The sequence below is a fragment of the Myiozetetes cayanensis genome, unplaced genomic scaffold (genome assembly GCF_022539395.1).
Source record: "Myiozetetes cayanensis isolate MyiCay16 unplaced genomic scaffold, myiCay2020 scf23, whole genome shotgun sequence".
Classification (NCBI taxonomy): Eukaryota; Metazoa; Chordata; class Aves; order Passeriformes; family Tyrannidae; genus Myiozetetes; species Myiozetetes cayanensis.
The window spans coordinates 8,955,275-8,973,583 of record NW_026087445.1 but is presented as its reverse complement, the minus strand read 5'-3'; the positions used below and the strand labels follow the sequence as shown (position 1 = coordinate 8,973,583).

At 52.8% G+C, this 18,309-nt stretch overlaps 1 protein-coding gene across 9 annotated transcripts in view; it reads right to left on the bottom strand.

Moving 5' to 3' along the window:
* The window catches only part of DAB2IP (DAB2 interacting protein), a 158,592-nt gene that overhangs the window by 24,607 nt on the left and 115,676 nt on the right, over positions 1–18,309 (bottom strand). For 5 of the 9 annotated variants that reach the window (XM_050320117.1, XM_050320116.1, XM_050320115.1 and 2 more), the window contains exons 4-6: positions 10,322–10,475; positions 4,691–4,789; positions 2,011–2,565 (exon numbers count right to left, since the gene is read on the bottom strand). In XM_050320117.1, coding sequence (XP_050176074.1) covers positions 2,011–2,565; positions 4,691–4,789; positions 10,322–10,475 — 808 coding nt within the window. Of the gene's footprint in view, positions 1–2,010; positions 2,566–4,690; positions 4,790–10,321; positions 10,476–13,267; positions 13,551–16,618; positions 16,746–16,955; positions 17,079–17,180; positions 17,797–18,309 lie in introns of those variants that run through there. The other 4 variants (XM_050320120.1, XM_050320124.1, XM_050320122.1 and 1 more) reach the window with 4 other exon arrangements.

Sequence of the window (18,309 nt, the reverse complement as noted above, 5' to 3'; positions counted from 1 at the left end):
CCCAGACAAGCTTTGGAGGGTCACGGGAGGACAGAGGCCTGGAGAAGGGGGGTCACTGCTCTGCTGGCCCTGCACACAGGGCATGGGATCAGGGTGCTTCCACTGGTGGGCTGGAGCCTTCCTGAGGGGCAGGGGGGTGCGCCCATATCCCCCAAGCAGGGGTGAGGGGTGCTTTCCTTCCTCACTCATTATTTTGTTACCTCACTGCTGCTTTTCCCTCTCTGTGCCTGTCCAGCTCAGGATGCACCACCTGGCTCCCATGCTCCAATAACTCCTGTTGCTCTGACAGCTCCCCAAACCCTGCGCTAATGCTGATGGCAGATGACAGGCAGGGAAAGCAGGAGCTCCATTTTAGGGGGAAAGTCATCAAGTCTGTTTACTGTTTGTTGAGTCCCCTGTGTAAAGCCTCTGGGATCTCAAGCACTGATGCAGACACATGTCTGGAAACACACTTGCTCTCTCTGGAGCCTCTCCAGTACTGAGGAGCGGAGGAAAAAGGCTGGAGCAGTGACAACTGCTCTCAGCCGTGCCCACACATGAGCCACGGTGACTGAGATGGGGGTGACACTTGAAGGCTTTTTCACCACAGACAGGTCTCTCATGACAGTGCTATTCCCACGCAGCCCTGGCACTAGAGCTGCTGGAGCCACAGCAAGGGGCAGCAGAGCCCCTGGCAGTGGCAGAAACCACGTGCTGACGGCGCCAGAGCCCCGGCACAAGGAGCGAGGAGAGACATCAGTGACACCTCCTTGTGTAACCACAGCGCTGTTCCACGTGCCACGAATCACAGGCCTCCGAGGGGACCAGGACCACGGTCCTTCCCTGCACTCCTGGGGTCCAGCACTGCTGCCTGGGATCACGAGGGCTTTAACTAAGCTATTTTCCCTGCCGCTGCCAACAGCAGGGCCCCGGCCCTGCAATCCTCTCAGTGAGCTTTGCCTGCCTTGAACTAGATCAGGAGGCCAAGCCACTTCTCTGTCTGACAGATGGTAACTCAACCTAATCCATGAGCCCGGCCACTGCCCCGGCAGCAGTGGCAGCTGCTGAGGAAGCAGAGCCTGTGATTCCCCCTCAGGTGAGGAGCTCATGTCTCCTCAGCACTGCAAGAGCTCTGGACATCTTGCTCTTCCCCAGCTCTCCTCTGCAGAGTCCAGGGAGATGGTAACAGAGACAAACGCTGACACTTTGACTCCTGCAGCCCCAGCATGGGCACTGCCTGCCATGGCTGTGCCAGACCACCCAGGGATGGGGGATGCAGCGTGTGGGTCACTCTGTGCCCCGTGTGCTCAGCAAGGAAAGGGGTTCCAGCTCTGCTCAGCCTGCCTGCACCCTCACAGATCACAACTAAGAGCAAACCCCACTCTCTGCCTCCTCCTGGCCTGCTTCTTCCCCAGACTTGCTGGAAGATTCCCGGTCTGGAAGGAGTCTCAAAGTGGTTCACAACTTCCACCAGGAGCAAGTCGGTGGCATCAAACCACAACGAGCACTGCCCTGGGAGCGCCCCTGGGCCATCCCACACTGCTGCCCCCCTTCCAAGAGCAGCAGGACAGACCCTGAAGGCCCAGAGCAGATCCAGACACACATGTGCCCACACAACTTGCCCAGGAATTCTGAAGAGGCTGCTCACTGCCATTCAGCTCCTGCTGTGCTCCCCAGGAGCACCCTGATACCCAGCACACACAGGCTGCTCCGCTCACACTGCTTACATTCCATCCCTGAAAACGGCCTCCTTGCTTACTTCCACATCTATGCCTGTTTATCCAGTCAGAGCCTGGCCCCTGAGCCTCCAGAAGGAGAGGAAAGTGACTCAGTTGGTATCTCGTGGTCCCACCGACCTCTTGGCCAATCAAAGCAATTTGCGCCGTACGCGCACTACCAACTTGTGTGTGTAATTAGAAGAAAAACAGTGTAGTAACAATACCCAGCTGTGCCTGGAGCCCAACTGAGGTGGAGATCCCCCAACCCCAACACAGGAGTCTGCTCCCCGTACCCGCTGGCGGAGGGTCCTACCTTGGCCTTGCCCGTGCTCTGCAGGATGTGCACCAGCGCCGACGCCATCTCCTCCTTGTTCTTCACGCTCAGCGAGGGCTCCAGCACCGAGCACAGCACCATGTAATTGTTGGTGATGTACTCGGCAAACTCTTTGTACATCTCCATGGGGAGGATGCTCATGCTCTGGTAGCGGGATTTGATGCGGATCATGGGCCCCGGGGACTTGCCCTTGCCGGGGTTGGGGCTCACCACCGGGTACCATTTCTCGACGAACTGCCGGCCCGTGACGGAGCTGACGGGGATGTTCACCTGCCCGATGAAGTTGGTCTTGTCCTTCTTCTTCTTCTTGTCGGTCTCTTTGTACAAGTGCACCGTAATGTTTTTGAGCGATGGGAGGTTATTAAATTCAAAGTGCTCCCCCCAGAAGACATTATCAGTTTTCAATTTACAGGTAGTTCGTGCATAAAGAACATCGTCCAGGCATAATTCACACAAGTACTTTTTCTTAGCTGGCAGGTCCTTGGCTTCGATAATCCATAACTTTAACATATTCTCCACCCTTCTGCTGTTGTCCTGGGGGAAAAAAAAAAAAAAGATGCAAAATAAAAAAGGTCAATAAAAAAAACAACCACAAAGGCAAGCATAACAAAGCTGGAGATATGAGTTAATTATTTCGGATGTGCTAAATGAGCAGAGGCTTAATTACATTTTATTTTAAGGAAATACTGGCTCTCAGGAATTTGCATAATAACACTACTTATGTTAATTTTCCAAAATATCACCGTGCTCTCCATGTCTGTTGGTGCCAATTAATACAAGGAAGAAGGAAGATAAAACCCCTCCAAATCATATATGTACTGTTTCCCGTTCCCTGCCAAGAGGGCCTCCAAAGAAATGGAAAGAACCTCACTGATCATGACCGGCTTTTGCAAAGCAGAAGCTTTTACAGGCATCTCACAGCCCTGGAGTTCATCTGCTTTGGAACAGAGCAGCACAAAGGGACCTGAACGCACACTCAGGGATCACCTCATCCACATGGGAACACCAGCACTGCTGGCAGGGAAGAAACCATGTTTTAGGGCAGAAGTCCAGAGCACCCAACTAAAACTTTAGGAAGAATTATGGGAAGGGGAGTGAGCTCCAGGGGAGAATCACGACAATCCAGAAATAGAAATCTGCCTTGGATATCTTTTAAACAATAACAGAGCCAAGAATACCGGGGATCTTTCAGAGCTCCCTCGTGATGCTGACCTCATCCTGAAAGAACATCCAGGGGTATTTTTTGCAGGAGTGACTTGAGAGACAAAGCACTGGCAGCTGAACTGCTGCTGGGATTCTGCAAAACCTGTTTTGTTTGGAAACCCCTCACTGAAACAGCAGGCACGGCTTACTCCGCTCAGCCCAGGAGTCTGGGCAGGAACACTCCTGCTGGAAGTCCACAATGGAGTACTGTAGGTTCAGGAAGTGCACACAGGAACTGCACAAGAACACTGAATTCCTGACAGAAATTTCAAGTCAGATACTGAGAGTTTATTGTGTATGAACTCAAACAAAGATGGAAAGAGAGCCATCAGTTACTGAATGTTTTGAGATGAGGGCACACTTCCAAATGGATTTCCACTCAACACTGCACCTCAAAGCCATAGTGACATGCACAGCCTCAACTCATTCCCAGGACCTCTCTCCTGCTGAGTGTGACCACACAAACCTCACACAGCTCTCTCAGGTCAGTCCTGCCAGGGCTGCTGCCCTCAGAGAGCACTGGAGCCACTGAACTCCACATCCAGGAACACACTGCCAGAGGCAGAGGCTCCCCTCTCCCCTGCCCCCTCCACTGCTCCAGCTCTCATCCTGAAGCAAATCTTTTATCCTGACATTTGGCACTGTGCTGGCAACAACAAACTCCCAAGACTGAGGGTCCTTTAGAACCCACCAGGCCTGGGCTGAACTTGTGTGGAATGAGTTCCCAGATCACTTCACTTGTGTCTTCTCTGACCAGCACAAAAAGACGTGGCTGAGCTCATCAGCTGTGGAACCTGCACTAGTCCTGACCAACCTTTGCAGCCAGCTCCAGTGCAGAGAGGGGGAAGCAGCTGTCCATTTTATGTGAGGATGTACTCAGTGGGCCATAAAAGCTCATATGGAGTGTCCCTGTGTTGCAGTGAAGAGAAAGATTTGTTCCTGTAAATCCCAGAGTAGGTGACTTTGCACCTCAACTGGCTGGAGAAGGGAAAGCCACATTCTACTACTGCCTCCAAAACTCACTGTAATGGGCACCTGAGTTCCTCCATCTCTGAAGCAGACACTGTGTCAGGAACTGACTTGTGAACTCTTTGGACTGTTCAGTCTTGTAACTTTGCTGGCAGCTACCTGACATCTGCCCTGGAGCTTCGGAGAGGTGAAAGTCCTGTGCAAGTGGCAAGTACCATCACTGACAGAGCAACACTGAAGATTCTTCAGGTCTGATCAATTCTTAGCAACAGCTGAAGCAGCATGTGCAGAGAAAAGAGGGGAGGAAATAATTGGCACTTGCCTGTAAATATAATTGTGGGAGAAGGCAATATGGAAAAAGGCTGACCCAGAGTTACACTTCCTCGGTGCAATGACAATACGTCCCCTGCTGCTCCCATGCACTGGGCTATAAAATGTAATAACGAGGAACTGAACTAGAACAGAGGCAATTCCTCACAGCCACTACCTTATTTGGGTGCACGGCACGCCGCAGGTTTTCCATCCATTTATCTCGCTCTGCTGCAGAACGACACGAGAAGCACTTACTTCCTGATGAAGTCGTCACCTACAGGGAAAGGAACAGGATTATGTCTTGACCAGCACACTGCAGACCACGGTTTGGGGGGAGAGAGGGACTCAGGGAAGATGCTAGTGGATTTTATTTTATTTTTTTTTTAAAGTAAACAGCTTTACCCGAGCATGAAGCAACAGCCCCTAAGGCTGGCAGAAAAACAGGACAGCTCTGTGTGTTACAGAAATAATCATGGACACAAATTCCAATTACTTCTCCTCTTCCACACCAGAAAACACTAGATAATGGGCCTCATGCATGTGATGCTTTAAACCACCAAGTTCCACAGCTGAGGGAGTGCAAATCCTTAGATGAACTAAAGATAAATTGGAATACCGAGTGGATACCTGGCATTCCTCCAGGCCCAGCCCAAAGGCTGTGACAGTAACGACCCACTCCTTGTTTCCAGCAGAACATGAGGCCCAGAAAGGCTGGTTCCCACCTTCCCCCTTGGTGCCTTGTTGCTTCTGGAGCCCGTGCTGAGAAGAACACGGGGACAGGAACACACAGTCCAGTCCTGGCCATGGTATGAGCCCATACCAGCTCAGACCTCCAGAACTGTGGTGGTCATTCCAGGTGGTCATGGGGCCCTTTGCATTCACTGCTTTTGTGCAGCTACGTTCTCCACGCACAGCTCTGCTGGGAGGCCAAGTGGACCTGGCTGGTGCTTTAAATAACTCCCCTCTGAGCTTCATTTCCGCCAGTCTCAACCTGCAGAGTTATTTCTGAGTGCTTTATCATCTCGCAGTGTTTGTGTTTACACACTGTGCACTGGGTTATCAGCTTCTGGGAGACACAATCTCCTTTAATTTCATGTATCTCCCAGAAGCCCAACCTGTTCTTAACAGCAGAGCTGGCACCCGCTAAGATTTGTCATTAGCAAACCTCAATGATAAGTTGAACACATCCCTTCCTTTGAACACAAGACATCTAACCAGGACAGAATGAGAAGAGGCCTGGCCTGCCTTTACATAAAAACCACCAGAAATCTTCCAACCCTTGATGTTCCAGAGGCTTTCTCCTTCAGACAGACACTCTTCCCTGTCCTTACATGATTTATACTCTGCCTGTAAAATAGACTCTTCTGAGCACAGGCTCTCTTGTGGTTCCAGGAACAGATTCCATATTAGCAGGCACAGCAGCGTGATCTTTCCAGCACCCTTCTGTGCTTCCAAGTATTTCCAGCTTCTTCAAAGTCTCCCACTCCAAACCCACCCTGCTTCATCCCCTCGCTGCTGCCGATGCCCACGGGAACCTCCATCGCCCAGCGTTCCCACACGGAGTTCTGCTGGCACGCAGGATGTCCCACTTGCCAGACCGTGTCTCTGCCATGTGATCCCCATCCCCTGCTCTGCCAGAGGGTCGGGCAGTCCCGCATCCTGACGCTTCCCTCAGGAAGGGTTCCCACAGGTGACAGGCAGTGAGGCCCATGGAGCAGGGGCGCACGGCTGCATCGCTGCTGACACGGTGCTGGGCTGGCTCAGCGCTGAATTACAAACATCAACATCCCAGAAGAAACACTTGGCAACAGTCTTAAGACCAGAACTGAAGCAAGCGCTGCTCCAGGCAGCTCCCAACCTGCTCGATCGATGGGAATTTCTAGGACTTCAAAGGAATTCTTCAGACACCAACCACACAAATCGGAACTTGAGCCCTGTCTTACTCAGCTAAATCAGCTGCAGAAGACTCAAAATCATCCATGTTCAAGCCCAAACCATCCAAGTCCTGACACTCCTGGTGCAGCCACAGTGCCCTGCAGGTGTCAGAGCCAAGTTCCTGTACCCCCCAGTGGGGAAAACCCTTGAGGCCACTGACGTTCCAACCAAGGCCATGGAACTGCATCCCCACCAATCACTCAGAAATTAGTTTATAACAGAGGTGGAACAGGTCAAACACACCTTTCAGTAAACGGTATCATTAGCCCCTTGCCATTTCTCACCCCGCTTTTTGTTTAGCTCTTTGGCTTTGATGGAGTTTGGTGTACAAATGCACTTGAAAATGTTCTCAGATCTAGAGGATTTTGTTGCAAACCTGGGAGCCCGTCCATGAAGGAGAATTAAGATTTCTTTGGCTGGTGTTGAAAGATGCTCTCTTAAAGACAAGTTCTCCTTGGTGACACACATGGATCCCAGATCTGCACAGACGATGTAGAGCATCATATCCAAATAAATAAATAACCATGTAATCCAGCTGTCCTTTTACTGAATCTTCATTCAAGATCAGTTTTTTACCAACTATCTGTGAAGTTGGATATCTAATATATTTTCTTGCCACACTTAAGTCAACACATGAGTTATCATGGCAAAATTAATTATTCAGTTTTGAAATAATTATCAATTAATTAATCACTCAAAACCTAAAAAAACCTGTAACTGTCACACTGAAGTGAGAGAAGGGGAAATCATGTGTCAGATACAAAGTGTGTCTTGATCTGATGGAAGCTGAAGGTCATATCTACCATGTGTGACCAAAAATGTAATTTTCCCCAGATCTGCAATCACACCCCAGCTTTGAGTTCTGACCTAAATATCATATGGCATTAATGATCTTTATGAGATATTAATTATCTTTATAAAGAGAGTATTCTGGTCTCATCAAGATTTTGGAAATGCTAGAATACTGTTAATGTACAGGATAAACTCAATTAATAAAACTCATTAATTTCTGAAATGTTACTTATTCCCATTCATTATCCCCATCCTCAGATGGGTGATCTCCTCACTCAGATAAAATCTTGCCATTTTAAGGAAGTTTTGGTACAGGGTGGGTTCCTCCCTTGAAGGCATCTCCACGGAGTAACTGGAGATGGTAACTGAGCCCCCAGAGCTGCTTCCCTCAGTGTGCAGAGGATTTCCTGAGGACAAGCCGTGGCTCAGCTGCTCTGCACCCCCTGACCTGGTGCCCAGGGGCTCCAGCGCTGCCCTCGCCGGCCCCGCGGCCGAAGGGCCCCGCGAGCGACGGCCAACATTTGCACAGCTGGATCCAATCAGTGCAGCTGAATTTAGCTGCACCACACTGTCCCTGGCTGAGGCAGGGCCAGGATGAGGCAACACGGCCTCGGCCGTGCCGGAGGAACCGCAGTTTGTCTTTCTCCCACTGTGCCCCGGGACAGCTCAGGCACGAGCTGTGCAGCGGGGCAAGGCTTCGGTCTGCCAAGAGAGCCCCTCGGTCCTCAGTGCCCTGCCCGGCCCAGGACCCCACAAATAGCAGGGCCAGGAATAGGCTCTGTAAGCCTGGACTCTGAGTCTCCATTACTGGATAAGATGCCCACGGTATATTTAGCACACGCAGCATGTGCAGTGCCACGGGATGATTTGCTGACTGGGGAGTCTTAAAAGGAGAAAGAAGATGATGCTGAGTAATTTAAAAAAAAAAAAAAAAAATCAATGAAGAAAACAAGTAAATACTGACTGCCAAGTACTGAGCAAGTCAGGAAAAAAGCAAGTTTCACAAAACTAAGCAGAAAAAGCTGAATGCAGCCCGTGGAAAAGCCCTGCACTGCTGCTGAGTGTCCATCCCAGCAGAGCCCAGCCCGTCTTGATGCAGGTCGTGGAGCTAGAGGAGAGGAACAATTCCCTGCACCTTCATCCACCAGCTGCCTCCCAACAAGCCACTTGGTTGTTTTCCACTGCAGATGGCTTTGGCACCTCTCTCTTTTGTCTCCGTCTGGGTGAGCTGCCAGTTCCCTCTCAAACCCGCTCTCTTCCATCTGCAGCCATGTCAGACCGTGCTGTCCCTCCCGGGCCACGAGGCTGCTCCGGTGGTGTGGAGCAGGAAAAGCTGTGTCACACTGTGCCACACACTGGTGGGAACCGATGGACCAACCAGCTGGGGATGGAAACGGCTCCTGAGGCACCGTCCCCTCTGCCTCTTCCTGATGGATCTCCACAAAGAGCAGATCCACAGCAGCCTCGGTGGCCATGCCCGAAGGCAGTGTCTTCTCTTTGTATCTACCAGTGGTACCCACGTGCTTGGCAGACTGTGCTCTAGGCCTGGCACCCACCAGGGGTCCCAGGAGATCTGCAAACTCATCCCAGCGCTGACCTCAGTCCCAGTTTGGAGGGGGCTCTCTGGAGACACGAGGCACTGACACAATGTGCCATTTAGCTCTCACCTCGGTCCCTCCCACTGGAGCTTGCTGGTGAGCAGCCACCAGTCACAAATCAATGTCCTTTTTGTTTCCTGGCACTCTTCCTCCCCTCTGCAGGGTTTGCAGGACAGCAATTAACACGTTCTTTTTTTCTGTGTGACTCCTCTTCATCCAACCCACTTACAACCAAAATTTTCTTCCTCCTCACAGGTGCACGAATTGTGCAATTTCCCTCTCAGTCAACTTTCTACAAGTACTGTTCACATCCCTTCCTCTGCTCCTGTGTGCTGCACAGAATTGGTAAACAACTCTTATATTATGGATGTCACATCTATTTTCCATCTAGCTTCATTTTATCTTTCTTGAGTGGAATGTAATAGAGGCCATATAATTTACAAAACTGTTCTCCTCCTGACCCACCACACTTGTTCAATTCCTCAGAGAATGAACAGCACTGGAAAATTTATACCTCAGCCCACTCCAGAGTTTGTGTTTGGGGCTATTTTTTGTAAGACTGTTTTCGTGTTACCTGCCTTTCATTTTAAGAAATGGATCTTCTAACTCATTTCTTTCAAAGTGTGCTAACTTCAATAAAGAAAAAGTATTTATCTCCCCAGTCTGACTCCTCTTGGACACGGACAAGGTGTTTTTACCCAGCACTGCCCATCCAAGGACAGCCTGCAGTCACGTCCTACAGCACAGTCCAAGCATGGATTTCACATTTATCTGCTTTTCTATGCCCAAGCACAAACAGGTTCCCTTCTCTTCACAGAAACACAAGTATCGACCACCTTATTACTGTAAGAAAACCATTTCCCTGTTCTGTATCCAGCCACTGCCATAAGCAATAATACTTTGCCATCCACAATTCAGGACAAATGATTCCCAAGACATACTACATTGAATTATCCAACTACAGCCCGGTTTGTACGTGCCCTCCTCCCTGCCGCCAGCACAGACCTAACCACATGCCATAACAGATGTCAAAATAATCTGAAATACTCACAGATTTTTCTATTTACCCAAACAAGTGAAGCTCCAGTTTTCTAGACAAAGTCCTCAACACTCCCACTGACAGCAGTGGGTTGGCTCTGTGACCACATCTGATGTCGCTGGGAACACTGAGAAGGGATTGTTAGCACTTCTCAGTATCTGTATGAACACAAACTACAAAGGCACGCTCTGCTGAAACGCAGCCCCAAGCAGGGCAGCACCTGTGCCAGCGGGAAGCTCCGCTGCGACACGGCTCACAAGGAGCTCGTTGCTCTGATTGTGTGGATATGATCCTCCTTGAAAAGATGGGAGTCATTTTCTGCCTACGAAATGGTCTCTGCGTGGCAATTCGGAGCAGAAATGTTGTGTAACAGCGAGGGCCCCAGATGCCAGCGCACACCTGGCCCCCCTGGCAGCCCCAGCAGGGCCTGACGGCTCCTTACCTCAAAGCAGTAGTCTTGTCCCAGGATGCTACTGTGGACTGGCTTGATGACCACCTCCTCCTCCATACTGAGATCCAGAGCCTCAACAGCACTACTGGGACTGAGCAAGGACTCGTGGGAGCGCGATTCTTTCAGCCTCGGCATTAGATGGGATCTGGAGGAGAAAGGGAACGCTGTCAGTGGATGCTCTGCTTCCCAGAGAAACTGTTCAGTCCATCTGTTAGCAACAACTGCACAATGTTCCTGGGACTTTTTTTGCCGTGAAATAACCCAGGGCCCTGAAGAACAGGGCCTGCTCCACTGTCTCATTTGTAATTTCTATTACAGGCTGTATGAGCAGTAAAACATTTTTTCCCCCCAGCTCTGATGCAGTCAGGACTCAGTTATTAGAGGTTTGTAGGCTGTGGGTCTCTGCTCAGCTGAGTTAAGTCTCTAAATGGCCACCACACCTGCTCAGTGAGACTTTCCAGGTGTGGGTACAGCAGGGAGAGCAGCTGGCCCCAGCACCCACTGCGGTCTCATCGGCACCACCAGGCCCTGCAGCCCCTGCTGCTGAGCTCCCATGGTCCCAGAACCTCACCACCTGCACCCCGGACACACAGCCAGCGCTGGGATCCGCTCTGTAACCAACAACCCCAGGGCTCGTGTGCTCTCTCCGATGGTTACACACATCCCGGGATGGGGACAGGGTGGAAAATAAGGCCATGATAGCCCTATCGACTGATGTAAATGCTCTGGAGTCCCACTGGCAGCATTTAGCAGCGGGGAGCCCACAGACAGCGAGCAGAGCACCATTTTTGAGACAGCCAATACAATCAATGGTGCTGTAACTCTTAAAGCAAAACCAGAGAGCTCAAGGGGGAGAAAGAAAAAAAAAAAAAGAAAAAAAAAAAGAAAAGGAAGATAATTAAGTAGTCCCAGGGAAAACACAGCAAAACCAGGAAGTGGCAAGGGAAAAAATAGCTTGAGAGAAAAAGGGAGCAGCTGCTTTTTGTATGGCTTGCACCATGTCAAATGTTCCTACGCCAAAGCTCCGATCCTGGTAACTCTGACCTTTAAAACCCCTGGCAGGCACTTTAGGGGCTTCCAAAGAGACCAAGCGTCCCTGTCTACAAAGAGAGCGTGACGCCTTCTCCAAAGGCATGGAAGGACAGCAATAAGAGGACTCTGTGATATTCTCAGCGTGGTTTTTCATGAGCAAAACAACAATGCTCCCAGTATACTCCCGGATTGCTCTGCTCTGTGTGTTGAGTTCTGTTGTTCTCCAGAATAAAACTGACCAAAGCAGAGAGAAATGTCAACAGTGCATGCAAAATTCATCGCTTCCAGTGAATGACACGCCAGGCTGAATCTAGAAAACAGCCCAAGGAGATTCTAAGATAAAGGGCAGCAGAAGATAAACAGGTGCCTCTCCAGGTTTGCCATTAAGATTCAGGCCATGGATGAAGCCCCAGGTGCTGACAGAACTGCCTGCAGCTGGTTCTCTGGCTCAGCATGTTAAATGGGCAGCTCTGAGTGCCAGGGGCCACCCTCCTGGCCAGCAGCACCGCAGGACACCCAGCCTGGGGACACACTGCCCGAGGGCTCGGGGACAGCACCGTCCCCAGACACCCTCCGAGGCGCCAGCCACGACCAGCTGTGGTGGTACCTGCAGAACATCTGCAGCACAACCAACACCACCTCTTTCTGCAGGGACAACCCCCAGCCCTCAGGCATTAAAAGCCCGGGGTTGGCAGAGCCCTGTGCTGGATCAGGAGCCGCAGCTTCCCAGCAAAGGCTCTCTATGCCATTAGCGATTCTCTCAACTGCCCACTCACCCCGCATCTCTATGGTGAATAAATTGATCTTTAGGAACCCAGCACAGTCATTTCCCAGTACTTTGTGGCAATTTTACACTATTTTCACAGAAAAGGGTCCCTCTCCTTTTCCTCTGAATGGTACTGTAAATTAACTCTAATACAGGCAGACAGATCAAGTTACCTCAGGATGCTGAGTGCAGAACCAATATCCAGCAGCTCAAGAACTGACAATACAGACTGCTCCCCCAGTCCAGATAAGCCCTGAATCGAGGTATTTATGGTAAATCTTATTTCCATATTTTTGAGGATGAAATTAGAAAAGGTAGATAACCAAGCTGCAGTTGGTTATTTACTTGCATTCTTGTGTAGATAAATATAAATACTGATAATCTAAACCCACGGCTCAGGACTACATGCTCTCACACACACACACACATGTACATCACTGAACTGCACTGCTTCACGCTGGCCTAAGAATTTTTGTTAAAATTAAAACAAATCAAATCTATTTTTCATTTAAAACTACTGCAGCTGCAAGGCCACGGGTGGGAATGCAGATGTTCAGCACGAAGGATTACCAGGGGGGGAGATTCTCAGGACATATTATGCTCTCACCAGATTCAGCAAATGTGTATTTATATCCCTCCACGCTCTGCTGGTGCCTCTGGGAATCCTGAAACTAACAGGACTCTTTTAGGGAGGTTTTTTGTCAGGTTCCTGCCTCGGCAGGACCTGCTCCCCCAGCGTCTCCCCACTCCTGAGCGGCCGATCGGATCCGACCCAGGTCAGCAGCAGACACATTTCTCACCAGATGCTGCTCTGTGCAGAGGGAGCGCTGCAGGTCTCAAACCAGCCCTAAAAACCCAGCATCTGTCTCTGCATCAAGAGCTAAGTGGGGAGATGTCATTAATTAGAGACTCTCACTGGAAATCTTGGTGGCAGGGACGAGGGATCTCTGCCAGCTCAGCCCCGCTGAGCAGGATGAGCAGAGCCCCCTCCCAAGGTTCTGTCCTATCCCATCCCCCAGAGCTGGCCCCAACACTACTGACTTCAGCCAGAGCAGCCCAGCACAGTCTGGGGTGGGCTGCAAACACCCTGCAGAGGGGTTACACAGCACCTGCCTTCAAAGGTCCTTGCACTTTATTACCTGTTCCAGCACAGAGAGCCCTCATGTCCCTCGGTGACATGGCATTTGCAGCAGGAGCCCATTTACTGGAACCCACAGACTTCCCTTTGTAGAGGGAGAGGCCATAAGCTGCTTTCCTGACTCCAAGAGCAGCATCCATAGCGACAGGGATACCAGAGTCCCTGCAAACCTGTGCTCCCCATTAGCCATCCTGCTCCCGAACAGTCCAACACAGCCGGAACACCATTTGCCTACGGTGAACACACAGCGACAGAGGTACTTGGTTCAAATTCATGTCCCTGCCATCACTGTTCAAGACACTGCCTGTGGGGCCATCCAATCTCCTGCTCCAATAACTCCCTGTGCATTCCAGGTCCCGTCCTGGTTTACGTCAGCTGATCTAATTCCAATCCTACACCTTTGTTTTAATATGGTGGGAACGGCCAGCTGCCCAGAGCCATCTCACAGCAGGAAACCCTCTTTCCAAACAGCACATTCTGTTCTTTTTGCCAAGGGCCCTTTTTAAATCCCTTTCTACTCGCCTAAAGTTCAGTAGAAATGAAGGGGGGAGGAAAAAAAAAATCTCATAAAAGACCACATTAGTTCTAAAGAGAAATAACATTACTGCTACTGGCACTGACCTGGCGAGTCCTACAGAGCAGCAGCCACTCTCTGGTTATTAAAGAAAGAGCTTTGCTGCCCAAGAGCAATGAGAGAGGATTGTTGTGCTAAATAATAAAGTCATAAAACATTACCATGTGAAGAGATGTATCCCCTCTGCCTGCACCCTCCACAGCCAGGCTGTGACAGCACACCCAATCCAACCAGGGAAGATTTCATGGAGGGACAATCCATCCTCTCCTCATACAACTCCAGTGCTGGGTTTTGAGCAATGGAGGCAGCAAACAGGGCCTCAAAGAGACAACCCTACTGGTTCTCATTTCACAGCCTCACCTGCCTGGAACCACCCAGCTGCTGCTCCCAGGGTTTTATGATGAAAACGTTCCTGGCTATTTTCGAGAGACAGAAACAAACAGGGAATCTGGCTGGCTAGCTGCAGAGGGACGGAGCAGACACAAAATGTAACACTGAAACAAGAGGAAAAAACATAAAGAGCCTTTCTCAAATCTCCTCCTGTTCTGCTCTGAGAGCACGAGCAGGTTGGGGAATTCTGAAGGAGGTCCAGGCACTAAGCTGAAGGTGTCCCACTAACACCAGCTGCAGAGCCAGCAGTGTGAGTGCCTCCCCAGTGTCAGAGGGATCTGATCTCCTAAATTACAGGTTTAACTCTGTGACACGTCTCCTGGGCAGGAAAGGTTCCCTGTGTGCAGCTTTTTGAGGCTGGCAGTTCTTTTCTGTGGCCAGCTGGGAGCAGGTTCCTTAGGGCAGCCCTGTCCCTCTGCCCATGACATGCCCACTGCAGGGGGTGCTCCGTGCCCAAATGCAGCAGCACAGACTGCCAGATCCACGCGCAGCATCGACAGAATTTAAATCTGTCTCCAGCCCAGGGATTAGGGGTTTGTTATGACTGAGAACAAAGTGCACAACTCCAGTAAATTGATTTGCAACATCAGATGGGAGAAGGATTTCAGCAGCCACAGATGGGAGTAAATCACCCGCCACCCTGCTGGGGCAGCCAGGGAGCTCTGCCCTGTGCCTGCTGTCCCACCTGAGCCTCGCTGCTGCTGGTTCACACTGGGAATATGCTCTGCAGAGCCCAGACTGCTCCCATGGCTGCACTGCTTCCCACTCTCCTCCACAGCAGCTCTCCCCAAGGCTCAGCAGCAGCGCCCAGTGCTGACTTCCCGCTGACCTCCCGACCACTGCTGGGAGTTCTCATCCCTTCCTCCCCTGTGCCCCATCCTGCTTCAACCTAACAAATAAATACAAAAGTGATGTTATGGGAATAACCACGGACAACAGCACAAGAGAACTTGCATGCTTCCAGAAGATGAAGCTTGGTTTTTTTTTTTTCCTGTAGGAGAGGAGGTGGGGATGAAGTCTCAGCACGCAGCAGCACATCCTTCTCCATGTTTTGCTGCCCTGAACTTTCTCCTGCTGTTTCCTGAAGTCCAGCTGCTGATCTCTGCCTGGGAAACACTGCTCAGCACACTCTAGATGGGAACCTGGCGTTATAGGTTACCCTTACTAATGCAACACCTTCCCTGAGCAACACAAAGGACATGTAATTAAACTCATTAATGCCTGCCCTTGTTTTTAGACTGTTCTCAGTTTCAACCAGCAGCAGAGCTTATTACATTCAAAAGGACTCTGTCAGCTCATACCAGATTCCAAACGTTGTTTTTGCCAGAGCAAACCCGAAGGACGATTTTAACTCGTGACATTCACCTGAGCGTGGCTATTTGTTTGTTTAACAACGTGTCACTGGGAAATTTGTCAGTGGCAACCTGCGAGCCCAGCACAGCCAGACAGCAAGGGCAACGACGGCATTTGTGACAAGACCTGAGGAATCGCAGAAGCAAGGGAAGGGCACCAGGAGCAGGATGCAAAAGGTGATCAGAAATATATAACTGTGTTTCAACCATCAAAAATGTTGTTAAGGAGCCGAGGAAGTGCCTTCTCCCTCTTTCCCGTGAGCACAATGGCACCAACACGTTGCTTTTAACAGAAATCAACACATATAAAAAAAATATTACCTTTTCTTATCACATCAGCCTAAACCAGCCTAAATAGTGCTGGATCTGGGGACATCTGATGCAAACAGCAGTGACAGATCCACCACTCCAATTCGGAGCCCGAGCCACAGCACAGCCCTGAGAACGAGTCGTTCCCACAGCACCGGCTCTGGAGCGAGCAGGGCCCCGGAAAACACCTGGGGCATGGCCATGGCAGTAGAAGCGTAGCCGGGATGTGCTGCTGTGAGCACCGAGCCAGAGCCCCAGAGCCCCCCCGGGGTGCTCCCAGCTCCACTCCGGGCTCACAACCTCCCACGGTGGGGAGAGGGTGGGGACGGAGGCTTTGATTTTCATCACTGAAATTTTGCGTAACACCAGCCTGGAGGCGGAATCCGGCCAAGGCGGCAAAGGCGAGGCAGGATCCGTCCTGCTGGACCAAACCACACGGAAATGGAGCCGCAAGGCCCATCCCCGCACCGCGGCTGCCGAGGGATGAAACGGCCGCCGAAAACAAACCGCGAGCACACGGAGCGAAGGGACGGACACCCCGGGCCGGGCGGGAGCCGCTGCCAGCGCCGGTCCCTCCAGCGCGGCGGCCTCCGCGCCCCGGCCCCGCTCCGCCCGGCCCCGCCCGGCCCCGCCGGGGCCGCCGTGCGGGACCAGCCCGGCCGGGGCGCGGGGACTTCGCCTCGTCCGCGCCGAAGCCGCGCACCCCCCCGGGCACCCCCGCACTCACCCGCAGGGCCCGGCCCCGCCGCGCCGCCGCTGCACCGGCACCGCGCACCGCCACCGCCCCGCTCGGGCTGGGCCATTCCCGCTCCCGCCGCCGCCACCGCGGGCGGGGACCCCAGCCCCGCCGCCCCGGCCCCGCTCCGGGCCGGCCCCGCCGCCCCGCCCCGCCGCGGCCCATTGGCTGCGCTGTAGCTGGGCAGAGCGCCCCGGGCCCGCCGCCCCGCAGCGCGGGGGCTGCGGGGGCATCGCCGTGCCCCGCGCACGGGGGTCCCGCCTCGCCCTCCCGCCAGCGCCCCGTGCCCCGCGGGGCCGCCCCCCGGCCGCGTCCCCGAGCCGCTCACCCCGCTCCGCATCCCGCCTGTCCCGCCCGCCGCCCTCATTCTGCTGTGATGAACCGGGGGGAGAACGCAGCTCTGCGGGAAGAAAGCCCGCGTCGTGCAGCCGCTGTCCCCGCAGCGTCCCCCGGCCCGGCAGCGGCAGCGGAGGGGAGGGACGGCACCGCCCGCTCGTCCCTGCCCTCGGCCGCGCTCCGCATTCCTTTCCCGTTTGGGAGCCGAGTCACTGACCTTTGCAGCAGCGCGATCCACAGCAGGGAGTAGCGCCTGCAGCAGCAGCCGGCGGCCCCTGCGTGAGCCATGGTCCGCACCCCGCACGGGGCCAGCCCGCATCGGCGCGGGGCTCAGCGCGGGGCTCCCCGGGGGGCTCCGGGGCCGGGCGGCCTCAGGGAACGCGGGGCCCGGGGCGGCAGGTGAGCGGCGGAGGAGATGGGAGGCAGCGCAGAGGAGAGGGGGAGGCTGCACGGCATGGTCCCACTGTCCCGACTGCCACCATCCTCACCCAGCCCACGCCGACACGTTCCCAGAGCCAGACTGCTGCTGTCATCCTGGCGTATTCAAATGCCTCCATTACTCATCAAGAACAAAGTAGGACTATCTAGTAAATGAAAAACCACCACATGGCACTGTCCCCTGCCTCGTACTGATGGCTGCTTCCTCTTCCACTTTTCAAAGGCTAGTGTCCGTGTCTGCAGCAAGGCATAAATCCTCCAGCTCATGTGAGGCGGCTCCGGATCAGCGGAAAAGCCGACACCTGGGCTGCAAACGCTGGTCAGCATTGGAGGGGAAAACGAGAACAGAGGTAAACATCCCCAGGTGACAGGAGTAGTCGGGGTTCCTCCACAGCACAGGAGAAGGAAGCAGGTCTCAGAGTGGGAGACGGGCAGGTCCTGCCCAGGACAGCAGGTACAAGTCTCGCCTCCTGCATGGACTCACAAGCTGGATTCCCAGACGGACCGTCCCTCCAGGCAGCACCACCGTGCAGGGCACTGTCAAATGAGTCAAAATTCGCAGGTTCTCTGCCCAGTTCCAGCACTAACTCCCTGCACAGCCTCACCCATGTGCCTTTCCTCCTCAGCCAGAGAGGTGGCCATGACCCTCTCACCTCCAAAGGATCCAGAAAACGTGAAGCAGGATTATTGCTGGGCTTCACTAACAAGGAGCTCTGCCTGTCACTTAAAGCCTGTAGGCTCCTTTCTTCCCTCCAGGACAAACCAGTCCCCACCACGCTCCCAGGACAATGGCACCAGCTCACCAGCCAGGCTGGCAGCAAAATGCCCCAGTCACTGCCTGTCCCACCTTGCCTCCTTAGCAGAGAACATCCAGACCCCTTCCCCTTGCAGTCTGCAAATAGCGCTCT